We start from the raw sequence: 19042 nt of genomic DNA, 5'->3' as shown, positions 1-19042 counted from the left end.
GGAAGTTATTTTCAAACATCGACAGGAATAACTTGTCGATACGACTCTTTGTAATCGCTATTGTATGGATTGGTAACTTTTTCATCGCGACTGTCACCGACAATGCACTTTTAATGGTTGGTTTTAGTCATATATTTGTTAAATAATTAATAGGTTGCGATTTATTTTTGATTTTTTTTATAATAAAACAATGCTCAGTAATCAAAACCATTGAAATTAATTATCATATATATGATATAGTGTATGTATATTTAAAATGTTGACAATATATTTTTACAGTGTAATAAAATCAAACTCATTCGTTTGTTCAATTTAAAAGAATTTCGTTCCTAATTTGTGCAATCATCTAAAAGGGCAAATTATAAAATAGAGTGCTGGATTTTAACTTCTAATAAACATTGGCACTTAAATAAATATGAACTGCCAATGTCTAACATGTCACGCGCAAGCAATCTTAGGAACTAAGACGTTAAGTCCCCTGTGCTTGCAATAACACTGGCCGCCAGGAAGGCATTCCACAAAGAAGGATAATTAATATTTGTCTCATAATGCCTGTCAAAAAGTAGAGAAAACTAATTATCAAGTATCGCATTTGCAAGTTTGACTTACTTTGTTAAATTAAAAAACTCTAAACATGGTCATGTTTAAACATTTTTTTAAATCTCTATAAATTTATCAAGTATGTAGATATATACATATATACTTGTCTATATGACATGTAAATATTACGACGAAAGATATAAGTATCGAATAAGATTATGTATATAAAAAAGAAATGTTTTATGTGTCAATCCTATTGCTGCTGCAAGTTTATTTTCAATAGAAGCTATGAGTATTTGATCTCTTTGCAGGGACAATTTCTGACTTCAAAGTATTCTTATTGAATTTAACTACGACTGAATTGAACATTCGTTTTCTATCAACAAGTTAAACATTTTGTTACATAAAATATTTCTATTTCAGCTTTTTAAATTTTCCTTCCTGTGGGGAACGTTTTCTACAGCTTTTATATTAGTTTTTTTATTATTTTCGACGCAATACACATCTAAGGCTTTCTATGATTTAATGAATGTACAAGAAGTTTTTCGAGTAAGTATGTTTATTGTTTTCTTTTCATAAATCATAAAACTATTTCAATGAAAATTATATCTGAGTGGTCATTAATACATAACGTAGCAACGTCTTAAATTAGAATAGAACCATTCTATATCAACACGTGGCCTTTGTAAAAGCTGATCAAGTTAGTTGCGCAGTGTAGTAAGTTACAGCAAAACATATAATAGTAGGAACCCTATTAACATTGAATGAAATTATTCCCAAGGAAGATTGACGTCAGACATGCGGCCGTACGTACGGTACAATATAACATTACAGTCAAATCTGTATCCTGTGATCTTGTAAAACACATTTTACCGACCCCAATAGTACAAGGGACTGCCGACGATACTGTTTGATAAATTGATGGTAGGAAAATAGCTGTAGCTGTATTCTGTAGCTCACTTCGTACTCACACGTGACATGTTGACAACCGATTTATTGTGATATACTAATTTTATGCGTGTATTCTTAATTACATATTACTAGAATGGTCAGTGTCGTACATCAGTTTCTGTCATTTCACGTCCGTTTTCTGCGCTGAGTTTCGAGTTTGTTCTTAAAGAAAAGTCCTAAGCAACGAAAAGAAAATGTTGAAAAAATCGTAATGATTGCCTATCATGCCCCTCTATCATGTTACCCCCAAAGTCAAATGATTCGGAAATAGATTTTATCGAGAAGTGTAGGCGTTGCAAAAAAACTCGATAGGTGCATTTTGAAATTGAAAATATAAATGAATGTAATCTTTAGTAACATTATTAATGCGAAAGTGTGTATGTTTGCTTGTCTGTTTATTTGCGCTATCACGTCTTAACAACTAAACCGATCGTCATGAAATTATGCATACAGTCAGTCAGGCGCAAAACACATTTAACAAATTTAGTTTAGTATATACTTCATATAATTTATTTCTACATAACTTCTTACATTACTAAATATTATGAAAAAAGTCTCTTCCGCCATGTCTGTCAGTCTGAAGGCGATAAACTCAAAAACTACCAAATGGATTATCATACGGTTTTCATCAAGAGGTGAGGTGGTTTTGATTCACGAGGAAGGTTTAGATGTATAATTCTTCAAGGTTTTGTGTAAAATGCCTGAAATATGATTGTTGAAGATGTCGAAAAGAAATTAAGATAAATTTAGCGACTGGAAACTTTACTTACGTGTGCCGCGTAAACCAATAGAGTTGTATGGATTATGATAGAAACATTCATAATATTCGTGTAAAGCCGGAACTGCTAGCTAGTGTTTGATAAAATTTCTTAAAAAAAGCTTGTTTAATGTACGTTCTACTTTTATATTTGAGTTAAATTCATGGTAAAGTCTCTATAAAAAGTTAATTAATAAAGAGTAAGCTGATAAATGAAATGACTCAATGGAACTGCGAGTACAAACTAATTAGAAAAAAGAACTAATAAAATTTGTAACGAACAGCAATTCTCGGAGCACTTTTTTCTACGATCGATGAAATTATTAATGTACTGCTGAAACTTATTGACTAAAAAAATCCACAATGTACGGTTACTTTGACATTATTAATTCCGAGGTAGTGATACGCCATCATATCAAAGATAATGGAATAGAAACTGTAGTCAGGAGCGTATTTTATAGATCAAAGCGTAGGTTGCTTTTTTATATGCAAAAGGCGGTCCATTTTCTGTACGTGTAATCTTGTACAACAGTAATTTGCATTATTATTACTGGCTCGTTGGTCTGGTACAAGCTCCAAGTTACACATACCGAAGTCATGGGTTCAAACCGAACGTCGGGACACTGAAGCTGTTGAAAGTTGTGGTCAAAAATTCTCTTTCGTCTAGAAGTTGGTACTGTTTGCTGCCACGCTTATGAAAACACGTAAAGTATCTTACGTAAATTAATCTGCAGTCAATGATCTCCCAAGTTGATTTGGTCTTTATCTTTACTCGCTGATATGGTTATGTGCGTCCGTCTGGGTACTGGGTACCAACCACTCATCATAATACTACCGCCGGTATTAAATATTGTTGTATCCCGGTTTGAAGAGTAAGTGAGCTAATGTACCTAAAAGCAAAAGAGACATAACATCTTGGTTCCAAAGGCTGGTGGTACATGGACGATATAAAGGAAGGTTAATATTTTTTACAATGCCAATGTGCATAGGCGGTGGTGATCACTTACCGTCAGGTTGCCAGTCTGTATATCTAATGAAAAATATTTTCGAAGCAATGGGAAAAAATAGAGTGGAATATGAGTCTACTCTAAGGGATATGCAATCAATGGATCCAGAGATTATTTTTTTTAACAAAAAGGAAATTATTAAGCTGGAGTAAAATAAAATAAAGCCCTCTTGCTGGAATCAATGCGGAACGATCGGCTGTATCCTGCTGGCCCTACAGTATTCTATTAAAGTCCAGGATTTTGTAGAATATCGGCATGTCGAAACCAAATCCTATAGTAGGATCAACAGTCAGATTGCTTAAATTCCTTTATATGGGAGAGCTAACCAATTTTCTACCAACATACACATAAAGAACTTTAGCAAATCAGAGGCCATCTACGGGACACAACGTGTCATACAACACCGAAAATAGGCGTAAATAAGTTATTTATCGTTTTATATTTTCTTATATATTTAAAAAATTCATTGCATAGCTATAACATTGTATTTATATATGAGCCTTGATGCCTGAAATAAATGGTGCGCTCAGCGAAAATTCACTTAGGTAGAACTTACGGCTTTTATTCTACACTGTCGGAGCCATAGCGGAAAGACAAAAGACAACATATCAATCTAAAATAAGTTGTATTTTTTATAAATAAATGCATTATAATTTATTTTATTTTTGAAAAAATATCACTTATATTTTTTGACTGTATTTTGGGAATATTTCCGGGCTTAAAATGATTTTATTAAGCCGAAAATTATATAATATAAATAAGCTTCTTTTTGTTTCAATTCCAACTTAGGATTGAGGTTACCCTACCTAGTTTCACTAAAATTAATTCGACAATCCGTATAAGACATAATGTTTGTCCTGATGGTTCAAAAACTAAAAGATTCCGAATAAACATTGCTGAATTACGTGTCGTCATATTTCTAACTGCTGTTTCTTAATTAACTAATTCTGGAGTGTCTTATTTATTATATATGTGTCTAAATGGTTTTCGAATATGTTAAATATGAAGTTGTTTCTAAGTCGCTCTCATAGCTGTAGTGTGCTTTTGCAGATGGTCTCTAATTGAATAAAGCCACACTGTTGTAAAGCCGCGCGTTTCTAATTACTTTAAAAGGATTTTCTAAACTTCGTCGTAAAATAGATGTGCACTTGGAAATAAATCACATAGACGAGATCAAAGTTTCAACGTATTTTCCATTTGATCTTTTAATGTGAATTCAATTTAAATTGAAATAAAATAACATCGAAAAGGAATGTTAATAAAATTGTGAAATTCTATTTATGAAGTCGTTCAATTTTGAATATTAGTTGGCTATTCCACTTTTATATGGTAGTTTGGCTTTGTGCAAGCCTATCTTGGTTGGTACCGCCAACTTATAACGTCATAATATTCTACCGCTAAGAAGCACTACTTAGTATTGCTGTATTCCGATTTAAAAAGCAAACAAACACGAGAGAAATAAGTTTTTAGTTCTCAAGATTCGTAGCGGTAATTAATAGTTAACCTTTCTTACACCGCCAGTCCCGCCTACCTAAAACGAAATAAAAAAAAAAACATTTCTTTTAACAGCTTTATCGTAAAATTTTAGATTCATATTTTAAATTTGATTAGTCATTATTTAATGTAGATTGCTTTAAAAGGAAAACAATAAACCAACATTCAGGCTTAAAATTAGTGCATATATTTTGGATTTTTTTTTAATTATGCGGCCCACGTTAATTTTCAACCCATGATTATAATATATTTATATCGTCTTAACGAGATTTGAAGTACGCTTCAAATATTTATTTCTTTTAAATCAAACATTTGATTGTCATACGTAATAATGAGTGAATTGAAATTATATACAACTACAAGAATCAAATTAATAAATAAATGTGATTCTGATTTGAATGCCAAATTGTCCTCGGTAGAATGTAAATTGTGAAATGGTGGTAATCCTATCTTTAATTTTGTCTTCTATTATAATATTGAATAGAGTAGAATATGTTAATTATTTTCGATTATACTTATTTGGAGATGTTTGATAAGGTCCTGAAAGACACACGTGTCTAATCCTAGGAGGCATTACTATAAAATGAAGTGAAGTGGATCAATAAAATTTGTAGAATATGATTTTACCATAATTATATTATAGCACGGATTCCTTAATAACTACTTGCATTTAGTGTACTTCAATTTTAGCAACTTTAGCAAAAGCATAAGTAAGTTATCAAAGGCGAATCCACATGTTTAATAGTTAGAAGTATACGTTGTCTGATAGACAAAGTCTTTGTTAGGTTGTTTGTTTACTTTATAAATGACGATGCGCTTGAGGCGATATACACAAAATATTGGACTAACAATATGCTTCTCAAAGCTTTCACGAGAACAAACACCGAGAGTGCACTATCGGATGGAGATTAAGGTTTGAAAATTTTCCAATACTCGTGCCCTTCAAACACGTACACGTTGAAGACCAATTTTACGTGACCCATAGCATCAGTTATAACGCATCGCGTCTATATTGATTGATTGTATGTACGTTTGATATAAATTTCCATTAATAGTTTTAGTACGCAGGTGGGTATCGTCCAGTACCATCTTAGAGTTTACCCACATAGCGGTTATTCAACATGTATTGCTGTATTCCAGATTGATGAGTAAGTGAGAGGCACAAGAGATATGAAGTTACCTACGTTTGGCAGCGCAAATCTGTAGCTGTTGGTTTGCTTATATTTGTTATAGTGCCGAGTGATTAAAGCAAATATGATATTTACTGTCAGAAAGCCCATTTACACGTCAATCTTTCTAAAATAAATTTGAAAAAAAAAAATGTTTTATATATTCCCTATAAAATATTTCTTTAATCGTTGCTTTATAATTGGTCATTTTAGAATTGTAATCGTATCGGTCTATGTTGGTTGTTATATTCAGAACAGAAATTTACTCAAACTATATTTCTGTTGTATACGGTGTTGTTAAATTCTCATCATATACGTATTAGAGGAGTTGAATCAATATTGATCTTGGTAGCCAATGTTAGTTCGAATACAAGTATGATTAATTGAAAAAGCATTTGTCATCTCGCTCGTATTAGAATATAATATTTATAACCCGACTTTGGTATGTCGAAGTTTTCTTATATGTATTTGATACTTGAATTTCTAAACCAAGCAAACTATGTTTAGTTATATTTTTAGAAATATCGAAAGTGATTCTTGATTGATTCAGTTTTTATGACAATAATAATCTTTACAAGCATATTTTTTCGTTTGCGAAGATTCCTGAAGATTTCATATAGTTATGTGTATAAATGAATAGCAATATTTCTTATTTTCATTTACTTTAAACATCTCTCAGTGTTCAGTTCTGCAAGAACTCCCTTGTGAAATGTTGAAAACTGACAGAAGTCTTGAAAACTGACTTACGTTACGTTGATATGCTACAGCGATAGGGGTTTGTTCAAATGTTATAATAATTATTATAGCTAAAGTTGCACATCAATTTTGATATTTCACGATTGAAAGTGCTTTCGAGCATGGGAGCATTTTTTGGCCTGACCTTGGGTTTGAAGTCAGACTAGACTATTAGGTACAACAATATTTTTGAACGCATTGCCAAAGCCTAAAAATAAATACTGAATGTGAGTTAGCTCGGCCGCTTGACTGAGTAACAAGAGAGTGCAGTGTCATCTTTCTGATGTTGTCGCCTGCGGTACGACGGCTTGACTTTCCTTGCACGCCGGGATTGTCATGTAGGGATGTCACCAAAATTACACGCTTACTCATGTTTGAAATTTACAAATTATAATTTTGTCTTGTATCTATAACGAAACGTTCACGATTTAAATAATAAAAAAAGTATGGAGTGAAATATATATTTTATAGGAAAACTCAATTTAAATACTTAGTGAACATTTTCGGCTGTCGGCATTTTGCAACGCGGCAGAAGAGTTGATACGGTATTAGTATTAATTTATTATAGTATGGTATTACGTTGAATAAGCGTTCAATATGAGAGCACTCATAAAAGCTGCGCTTTTAACTAAATTAAACGAGCTAAAATAATAAGCACGAAAATAAAAATACCGCTTACGAGGACGTGTAAGTTTAAAGTAGATTATTTGAAAAATTAATATTTGGATGAATGTTATAATTTAATAGGTAATCAATTTCTGTAATTAATGAAAACATATTAAACTTAACTTGGCTAGCCTTTAAAAAAATCTCGTGAAAGTCACTTGATGTGGCAGAAATGAAACCTTCTTGGCCCAATAACTTTGCATTCAAACTTTATATATAGAAACGTTACTCGAATATGACTTTACAGTTGTTGCGGATATGGAAATTTATTCTTAATAAATAATGTATATCAGATATCTTTTAATATAATTTATAAATTAGTAATTTTATATTATCCATATAAATATATGTATATCATAAAAAAATGTTGGTTGCATTTTTAGGTGATAATTTGACTTTTTAGATAATAACAATGATTGTAAAATAACAGATAACGTTGAAGCTGCTTTAAATAAATAATGTATGTTGTAATTATTAGAAAAGTATTTATAATTATTCTCATGTTTGAAGTATTTACGAACTGGTGGTAGATATTTACACAGTTCACTCATTTACTCAATTCATATCACATGTCTGTTGTTTATTTTTGTTTCGTTAAAAATGCCAGTCACAATTACTTTAAGCCTGTAATTTATTGTATTAATAATTTACACTATTTTTTTTTGTTTCAGCACAGCGCTCTTAACCTAGTAACGGATCCTTTTGGTGTTGGATTAATAGGAGTTTATGATTTTGGAACGATGTCTCCATTCACAATGGTTGACAATGCGATAATTATTTTCGCCGTTGTCTTCATAGTAACTTCATTTGCTCGTTCATTAATAGTTCGAGTACTTTATTTGATGCTAACGAACTGCGTCGATGTGAAAATCTCAGAATCCCCTCATTATCTGCTATTTGCAATATTGCCGCTCAGTACAGAATTCATGGACGCTCATAAAATATTTGTCCTTTATATATATTCGTATCTAACGGCTGCTTTAGTTGCTTGTTTGGTAAGTCGAATAATCAACACTATTTAAATTTTAACACTATTTATTTATTACTATTTGGTCAGCGAGCATCAGCCGCAATCTAGAAAGTTTTTATTTCGACTGTTTATTGAAATCGTAAGTCATGAAAGATAATTGACTAAGGCCTCTTTAAATATTTTCGGGAATCGCTCCCTACAACAGAGATTAGATAACAGTACCAAATAGCAACTGAGTCGTACCATACAAATCTGATATAATAAATATATCCCAATGTTGCGTGCCAATATTTAATTGACACATTTTATGTTATTCTTCATCAAATCGAATCTTGGTTGGAATTTATCACATTTTGAAATTACATAAGTTTTATTAACAATTGGATTTGAACTTTGGCGGCGAAGGAATACATCGTGTAGATGTTACGGAAGAAGTTCTGTAACGTAATATCCGGCCAGCGAATAGCGGAAAAGCGTGTGGGATTTAGCTCCAAATCGTTTTCCAACGAGAGAGGATTTATGATTTCGGTAGTTTTTTATTTTGTAACGAATCTCGTCATATTCATCCCGACCATTGATCTTTAGGTATTACACAATGTATTCGTAGTTTACAATTAAAGATTTTAATACTAAAATTTGACGTTCAAATTTATTTTTCATTACTTTTTTGTAATTTATTTACGATTATGATATTTAAATGTTTATAACTGAATTTTAAACTACCGGTTGAGCTGAAATTCATTATATAATTTTGATTCTTATGTCTAAGTTTTAATTCGTTTTGTACATAGATTTTATTAATTAATAGCTTTAAGATAAGCTATATAATACTCCGAAATATATCACCATTTTTTAAAGTTATGCATAAAATTTTTCGAATGAAAATTTCGTTGAAAGATTAAATTTTATAGATGACTAAATATTCGTTAACTTAATGGATTATTTTTAAGAACGGTAGGTTATAATATTTTATCTCGATGATATAAGACATGTACGATATACATGTACTATTCCTCCATTAATTAGGAGAATTCTGTACAATCTCCACTAATTCGTTGTGATTATATCTTGATTGATACGCTGACTCATTTACAGGCAATGTTCACAACGATTATCGCGAGGCTTTTACACAGCGAATATCGTGCAGTGAAGAATGTTTACATCGTGGGACTATTATGTTTTTTGGGTTTCAATCTTTCAATCGCTGTGACTCTTGTAAGTAAATTTATTAGTTATATGATACTGCTCCATATGTATCGTAACGACAATACTAATTGTGTTATGTACGTTAGACGATGATTCTATTTAGTAATTACTTTCTTTTTTTGTTAATTTTAAACACTAAGCCTTCTTGGCGATATTTGATGACTTTTTCTCATTTTGACTACATGACAGTACACCAGCGCAACACCTTCTAGCTTCATTAGCGTTATATTCAGAGAAAAGATGTACATTCGTCAATACTATTTCATTACAAAAACTGACTCATTTTAATCTTATTTCAATATAATAAAATCTATTTATTTAATTGCCAATGCCGGCAATATTTACATACTTTACAATAAGGTGCAGTTAACCCACGATGGTTACACTCATAATTTCTACGCAATTATAATCTAACAGTTGAATTCTTAACATTAGCAATAAATTTATTAATATTAAGATAAATAATAAGTATATCCAAAATGTTTTAGGGTTATATTTTAATTTGTTAAATAGATTTATAAAATCGGTCTTGTTATGTAATTGTTTTAATGACTCTAACCTTATCCGGAAGATAAGGTTAGCGTCATTAAAACAATTACGTAGCACGCTTTTGCCATTTGAGGTTTGACAGAATCGTTGCTACGAAAGCCACACGCCACTGTTAGACAAATCTAAAAATCCTCTATAGTAAGTTCGTTTTCAATAATTTTCACGTTTAAAATAATTATATCATTATTTCTTGTGATTCATTCAATAAATATTAATGCCTTCCTAATACCATATGGTTTTATCTTTCACTCTAGTATTTATACTCAAAGGTTATAAAAATTTCACAGTATATTCATATAAGTATCTAAACGTCACGTGATTAAATATTGATGAATGAAATACGATAGCAATCGTTTCGTTTCGAATGGAATGCCTTTATCTATGTGCGCTGGAAAAATAAAAACTATTTTTTAACCATTAAATTATATAATTAACGTATTTCAAAAATCGCTTTCTGATAATTTCAATTGAGCACATTCATTAGCATTATGTAAGAGGTAGATAGCTTAAGGTCTAATGTGAAAATGTGATTACAGATTTTCAAGTGAAATTGATTGATTAATATTTGGTTAATTTAAGTTTTCCGTTTTACGTAATACATTATTAGATAGTCCTAGTAAAACCAAAAAGTTATCAAAAGAAGTATCTTTATTTATTATAATCTTGTGGATTCCGTGTCATACTAATATCATAAGAGGTTTCGTATGCTTCCGTAACAGCCTGTGAATGTCCCACTGCTGGGCTAAAGGCCTCCTCTCCTCTTTTTGAGGAGAAGGTTTGGAGCTTATTCCACCACGCTGCTCCAATGCGGGTTGGTAGAATTCACATGTGGCAGAACTTCAGTGAAATTAGACTCTTTTTTTCTCACGATGTTTTCCTTCACCGTAAAGCACGAGATGAATTATAATCACAAATTAAGCACATGAAAATTCAGTGGTGCTTGCCCGGGTTTGAACCCACGATCATCGGTTAAGATTCACGCGTTCTTACCACAGGGCCATCTCGGCTTCTTTTTCCTGATTCACGTAAAATACTTTTACGTATGCTTCTTTTTCCCGATTCACGTAAAATACTTTTACGTATTGATATGGATCAGGCTTGACATAGTTTATATAGTATGTTAATATGTTGCATATTTTTGATATAGCTAAATCGCGACGTAGTCGGAGAGAAAATTGTCGGTCCAGGCGTTTTCGAAACGAACGCTGCGAAAAATATAACAGTCAAACAAAAGTTTTGTATTTGATATTTGGAGATTAAAAAAATGTCTACAAAAACGTTACATCATATCTAACTTTTACAGACACCATAACTCGCAGTAACCATTTCAATGTTTAAATAATTAACAACTATAATCCGACATATTAGCCACAAACTATTAATTCTTATAAAAATAAATAATATGTTAATTTTAATAGTGATATGCAGATAAATATTGCCTTTTATGCTACGTAATTCCAATTAGTATTCTTAGAAAAATAATTCAAAAAAAGAAGTACGTGATGCACAATCCTTTAACACAGCGAATAGATCGGTTGGCAAATGTTAATCATTGTTATTTTACCCGTACGATGTCAGGACGGGCAGCTGGTTATCATTACATTTTTACTATCCCGGTACATTTATCTCTTTTAAAACAATAATTTACTAAACGTGATACCGTTTTTCATTCAACATATCACAATATAAATTTTCTATCATGAATGTTTTTTTTATTATTTCAAATGAAAAATTATCTGTAAGATATAGCTTACAGACTAGTCCGAATGGGTATTTAATTTCGACGTAAGTCTAGCAGTCATTTATAATTTATAACCGAAGGAATTGACTGACACTTGCATGAGCGTGTTATAGACACTCAACAGAATATCGAAGGGTTATTGAGAATCACTTTAAGTTAATCTCATGACGTAAAATGACAACACATTGCTTATATATAGTATATATTTATTGGTGGTAGTTTTACATTTAATATTATCCCCTTATATAAATATTCAAAAGTGTTAAGTAAAGATTTTTTTTTATAAAGTTTGTTACAATCTGTTCGATTTTTAAATTTGTCTCCGACTAAAGGCTTGTCCTTATCACCATGTGACGACATCGTTGACGTGAAACGATTTGGCGCGGAACGTCGACGTGCCGTACTAATTTACGTTATCGTGGCGTAAAAACGTACGTCACGATGCCACAACGTTACACGTTGTCGTGTCAAAAATCAGAAAATATGTTTAAAAAATATGTTTTGGAAATCATCGTTTCCAAGACAGTTTTGGTCTTGCTAAGACCAAGAATGAAGACAAAACAGAATTAAAGAAAATATTGGGTGAATCCATATGTTTCTTTAATGAACCATGATGGACGTCATTTTAAGAAGATATATGAAGCGCTGAAAATATTTGGTGATTTTTAGAATGTCCATATCAAGTTTTGAAGAACTACTAACCAAGATATCATAGAGCACTTCTATAAAAAAGTAATACGAGTTCAGAAAACCTGTTGAGTAAATAAATGAACGTGCTTTGCTCCGTACCCGGCACTGTGTACTGCGGCACGACGCCGTACCTCTCCCGGTACTGGTGCCGTGTACCGTTACGTCGTCCCTCAGAGTTAATACTATATATTTTTAAATAACTGCGTTTATTATACGTGTAAGCGAGTGTATCTGTGTGTCTCAACGACAATAATAAAATCGTTCGTGTTTCGTCACATACATAATGACAACAATATTATCGCTTTCAGCAAATAAAAGTTTATCAGATCCGACCTATAAAAGCTTATTCGTTCGACAGAATAATAAATACCTAATAAAAAAATTAACGAATTCGATACAGCTTTTATTTTATTACATTATCTGTATTTTAAAGCATCAAATGGCAAGTAATTAATGCATGGGCTGACCGAATCGCACACAGACTGATAGTAATATCAAGAACTTTATCGACGCAACGCAACATGGTCAACTTTCCAACGAGTCAATTAAAATAAGAGCCGGAAATTCTACAACTACTAAAATAACATCGCAATAATAAATTGAAAAGCTTTTTAGTTTTAAATAAGTACAAAGTCGCGCTAGCCCACCTGTTACTGGAGGTCGTAAATGACCTTGGAGAAATAAATAATTTTCGTTCGGAAATTACAAGCCTCAAGTACTTTGAAATAAATATTATGGAAGGAAACTTTAGTGTATTAAGTGTTATTCTATCGACAATAGCCGCCAGGTTAAGGCATAGGGCCCCCCAAGCGACACACTCTATCAGAATGTGGCGCGCCGAGTCTGAAAGCGCACCTTCTTGTCTGGCTATTCCATGCAGGCACTTTTCGAAGCATGCCACATAGGTATCGGCTAATCCGCATATGATCAGCGAGTTGAAAAATAAGCTTCAAACCTTTTCTTCAAAAGGGGAAGCCTTTGTCCAGCAGTGGAACATTATTGTTTTGCAGATATAAATAATACAAGGAAATTGCAAAAATACCTATTTAATACTAAATTAATGTAATAACAGGGTATTGCATTGAAAAACGACGAAAAACTCGCTGTGAATCTAACAGCAACCATCTCAAATTATTTCGAATACGTTACCTTCGAACAACTCAAGTTGATAATAAACAATTCAGTGTTCGCCCGAAAAATTCATCGGGCGGGAAACGTAAGCTAAGATCGAATCACACATACAGAGCAACGCTACCTTGAATATAAAACGTAAGCTACTGACATATTCATCGGAACACATGTTTATATATGTCATGTTTTGTATATATGTTTTGTTTTGTTTTACAATTTCAGCGTACATTTTCGGTTGTTCTAATGCCAGTAAAATTGTTATAAATATTATATTATTTAATAATCATGCTCCTGTTGATGAAAAATTATGAAAAGTAGAAATGATTATTTTTGTATTTTAGTAAGTTTAATAATAGTACTTAAATAGTTAAAAGTGTTAAAATATCATAGATTTCCGTGAAACATTTAAGTATTTATATTAAATAAGTAATCAATCTACATATTAGGAGAATTATGACTAAACTTTAAAATTTATTACTTACTTTATAATTCTTTACGCTTAATATACAGAGGCATTGTTTACAATTTCTAAAAAAATAAAAAAAATATAACAATTTTTTAAATATTCAATATAATATAGTTTTTATTAAAATTTATTCCTTATTTCCATTTTTTTTATCAAAATATAATTTCAAATAAAAGACGATCAATAGTTTTCACTGTTTGTCAATACTGCATGTTTCGACTCGGCTTTCAACGTAAACGCTGCCCTTTGTCAGAGTGGAGCAATATGTCAAATCTTGTAGCGCTACACAAAAGGGCAATTCCCCAGGAATCTAAAATCGATCTATCCATGTCGCTTTGCTTTGCCCACCGAGTATGTTTTAACATACTCAAACATACTCCGACGTAGAAGTCGATCGCGCAAAATAACAGAGAAGTCTTTATGAGGCTACGTGACATTGTCTCTACGACCACTATTAATATGTTATATAATATGTATCAAAATAAAGAGGTCGATTGCGTCGAACAATAATTTAACATGTATTCTATTTAATTTTCCAATAATACGAGCAAATGAATTTATTTTGAAAACAAAAAAAAAACTATCTGTTAATTTAACATCGAGAAACTATTTGTTCTGGTACAATGCAACAAACAAATACTCGGAATGTATGTACGCATTTAAGCGAATTAAGCTCGTTAATATAATATTTGCGTAAGCATTAAAATTAAAGCAGATAATGTAAATATTTTATTGTTTTATTAACATAATAATCAGTCGAAGTTACGGATATTTTTCATATTGACTAGAAAATTCAGCACACTAAGTTCAATGTGAATAGCTTACATTATTCACGTTTATATATTATATGAATGTTTGGTTATAATTTTAAAGTATTAAGATTTATTTAATATGTAAAAAAAAATCAACGATTTTATTCATGATGGTAACTTTTGTAAAGTCTTTATAGTTATGACATGTTTAAGTAAAAGTAAAATCTCGGTTTTAATCCAGACAAGCACCAATGAGTTAAAGTCAATTATTGTATTCCTTATTATGTTTATTTTTTTTTGTCGTATTAACTTTTCATAATTATACGACGAAATCAAAAATATAATTTAACATTTTAAAAATTTAATAGTAAACTCGTTACAGTATTTTATTGAGTCGGAACAATACAAACGTACGAATAACTGGATACGCTAAAACATTACATAAATAAATTTCAGTAAATAGCTTAAATAATATGGAACGTAACTGCAATAATTATTAAAGCGAGGTTTACTTAAGCTCATTAAATATTTTATTAATTATAAATTTATAACTGCAAATATAATGTTAAAAATTTGTAAATGGAAAAAGCACATAATTTAATCCGCAACCTTGAAATTACATAAAATATACGGATGTTCTTTAAAAGTATTACGTTATTATGTTGAAACTCGATTAATTATATGCGTCGGCTTAAAGCGGGCCGCCCATCAAAGGTGAAACGTATTAACGGTTCACAGGTTACTCGGCTATGCACATTGAACTCAAACAAAGGTTTGAGTGCTGTTGGTTTGCGCGACTCAACTTAAATTGTATTTACATTTCGTACTATCAGCGCACTGCGGTTACAGAATTTAAGCCAATTTTGTCAGCTTCTGTTCGTTTCCATTATTTGTTAGTAGGCTTAATTATGTAATTCCGTGGGATTTCGGTGAAGCTTTATTTAAAAGGTTGGTGTTTGAATTTTCATGGCTTGGTTTTTATGATTTATTATTGTGCGTTTCATTATATTATTAATTAATTTTTCATATTATAAGACTACAAATTCCGATGTTCTGACCGTGATATGTGTTTGGGTTTTTCAGTTAAAAAATACGCAGAATTAGGTTGGAATCTGAATGTTATCAGAGTTTATAAACACGTTCTTCTGAAAGAACGTAAATTAGTAGTTTCTGTGCTTAATTTTTTTTTGTATTATGTTGTTTGTTATGTTGTTATTAGCAAATATTAAGGCAATTGTTTCGTATTTTATTAATATTTATATCGTATGTGTATTAAAGTGTATAAACGTATGGGATATAACGTTTAAATTGTTTAGAGAACAGGAACAATGTCAATTGTCTAAGGTAACTTGTCTGTCTATTATGATTTTAAGCATGTGTGTCGAAAGCCTGTTATTCTATTTGTTTGTTATAGTAACTCGAAATCAGCCTTGTCCACCTTTAACTTGTACCTACACCTTGTAACCATTAGCTTGTTTGGCACTTATCGCCTTCAAAGATTTTCCTCATGTGATTGTTTTTCAATGGAACTAAATTTGATCAATCAAATTTTTGCTGGGAAAAAGGATTTACTCGAGGTGAAAGTTTGAAGTTTATTGCATCACGCTGATCCAATGCGGATCGTTGGATACATACCTATCTGACAGAATTTCATCCGACGTATGCGGATTATCTGGTTAAATTTCCGGATTTCAGATGCTTGTGCGCGTATTGCACTCGTAATTTAATTGTTTTCCACGCGCACTCCATCGCGTGGTCAATATAAATGTACATATAATAAAAATAATTTTTTATTTACACCCAAAAAAAAACATGTACACAGTTTTAATTTGCAGTATTTTTTAAATCTAGGGGTTATGCTCGTGATTAATAAAAGGCTATTACTAGCGTGTTTTTTTCACATGAATATCTTACTTAGTGAAGATGTTTCATGAAATATAGGAGAAGGGGAAGAATTCTTTAAGAAATAAATGATAATTTTCCGAGGAAAATGGCGAAAGACTTACGCCTCTGGGTTCAAAGGGTTCAATTTTATCCAACGCTCTCTTGGGCAAACACAGGCAACAGTTCGTTAAATGTCATATAAAATATATTGAAATGTCAAATATATATTTTCATCCTCTATATAATCATTTTATAATAGCTAATTTCATGTACATTATTATTGTTAAATAATATATCGTTTCAATTAACATTATGTGAGTAGTTTCTTTTTTTCTTTTTTATTAGTTCTCAACATGATCAGAGTGACCTAACTACTCCCTACTAAATACAGTTGTTAAGAGAGTCAGGGTAAACAGCAATAACTTAAATTCTTTTGGAAATAAATATTACGTATTGTTAAATATCATAGAAAATTAGTTCTTATTTATGGTGTTAGTAACACGGTCTTGCGAGGTTATTACTGTTTTACAATTAACCCTGTAATAATTTTGGTTTTTATTTTTTTCTCATTTAATTTTCACTCATCTCGTTGCGAATCTGACATCGAAGCTAACGCGGGTAAGAATCATCGGGAAATATAAGAATAAGAATCAAATAAGGCATCATATCCCTCAGTTTTAGTCAGCTTCCAGATAAAAATCGCCACTAATGTGTCTGTTCTTACGTCTTACTGTTACATTACATTACATTAATGCAAAAACCGTTTTCATTATTCAATATTATATCCAATGTTTTAAAGTAAAATAAAATGTTTTTGCTTTGCAATGCAATGTTGGATGCCTGGAGTTTTTTCTCGTTAATTGCTAAACTTTACCGTTCGCAGTCAACCGTACTTTATATTTTCTTTTTATAAGGATTATTATTATTAGTGTAGCCAGTGTAGCATACTAGCTTACGCCAGCGTTTTCATCTATGCGGATATTAGTTTCCACTTTACTTAATCCATTCTATCGACAAACAGCTATATTTAGTATTGATGAGTTCCGGGTTTAAGGGAATTAACCAATATTAGTTCCCAAGGTTGGTATGGTTGGTTGGTAAGGTTGGTTGGCGCATTGGCGATGTACGAAGTGGTTTATATTTTTGAGCGGTTGTAACCAATTACCATCATGTGGTTCATTTATCAGTCCGTCTACCTATTTCATAATCAACTTTACATAGATGTATTATTTTACGGGGGTACCTGAATATTACCCATCTATATAAGGTAATAAGCGTAGAGCACACTGTACCTCGTTTTAAGCAAAATAGGTGCACGGAGAAGTGTTAGATTTGGGATAGGTATTTTTTTTTTTTTTTTTTTTTTTTTTTTTTTTTTTTTTTTTTCAGCCTTTTGCCGTCCACTGCTGGACGAAAGCCTCCCCCATAGAACGCCAACCATCCCGATCTTGGGCAGTCCGCATCCATCCCGAACCTGCCACCTTTTTTAAGTCGTCGGCCCATCTTGTCACAGGGCGTCCTACACTACGTTTGCCTAAGCGTGGTCTCCACTCCAACACGTGTCGGCTCCATCGGCCATCAATGCGCCTGGAGACATGACCAGCCCACTTCCACTTCAGCGAGCTAATTCTAAGCGCGATGTCGGTGACTTTAGTTCTCTGGCGAATGTCCTCATTTCGGATTCTATCTGCCAGAGAAACCCCAAGCATCGCGCGTTCCATTGCTCGCTGAGCGACCCTAAATTGGTGGACCACTCCTACGGTAAGTGTCCACGTTTCGGCACCGTAAGTCATTACAGGTAGGACGCACTGATTGAAGACCCTGGTCTTAAGCGACTGTGGGATCGACGATTCAAAAATATGACGTAACCTCCCGAATGCCGCCCAGCCCAAACGTATTCTTCTTTTAGCCTCCTTCTCAAAGTTGTGCCGGCCAAGTTGTATAGTTTGGCCCAGGTAGATATATTCCTGCACAACTTCAAGTGGAGAGCCATTTACGACCACTGGTCTCGGGGATATGTGACGGTTTGCCATAATTTTGGTCTTTTCAATGTTCATCCCGAGACCTACTTGTCTTGAAGAATCGCTCAGGCTGTTTAGCATCTCTTCCAAATCCTGCAGAGTCTCCGCCATGATGACAATGTCGTCGGCAAATCGCAGATGTGTAATGTGTTGGCCATTCATATTAATGCCGCGTCCGTTCCAATCGAGCGTCTTGAAGACGTCCTCCAATGCATTGGTAAAGAGTTTCGGTGATATTACATCTCCCTGTCTTACCCCGCGATGCAATTGGATTGGTCTTGTGCTCTGATCTTGTACTTGGACGGTCATGGTT

The 19042-nt window shown here is 32.3% G+C and overlaps 1 protein-coding gene across 1 annotated transcript in view; it reads left to right on the top strand.

Moving 5' to 3' along the window:
• The window catches only part of LOC126780686 (sodium-dependent serotonin transporter-like), a 54700-nt gene that overhangs the window by 14976 nt on the left and 20682 nt on the right, over positions 1–19042 (top strand). The window contains exons 5-8 of the mRNA XM_050505316.1: positions 2–116; positions 964–1089; positions 7991–8314; positions 9385–9495. Coding sequence (XP_050361273.1) covers positions 2–116; positions 964–1089; positions 7991–8314; positions 9385–9495 — 676 coding nt within the window. The remainder of the gene's footprint in view (position 1; positions 117–963; positions 1090–7990; positions 8315–9384; positions 9496–19042) is intronic.

Source organism: Nymphalis io, chromosome Z, assembly GCF_905147045.1.
Source record: "Nymphalis io chromosome Z, ilAglIoxx1.1, whole genome shotgun sequence".
NCBI lineage: Eukaryota > Metazoa > Arthropoda > Insecta > Lepidoptera > Nymphalidae > Nymphalis > Nymphalis io.
This window is presented reverse-complemented; position numbering and strand designations above follow the sequence as displayed.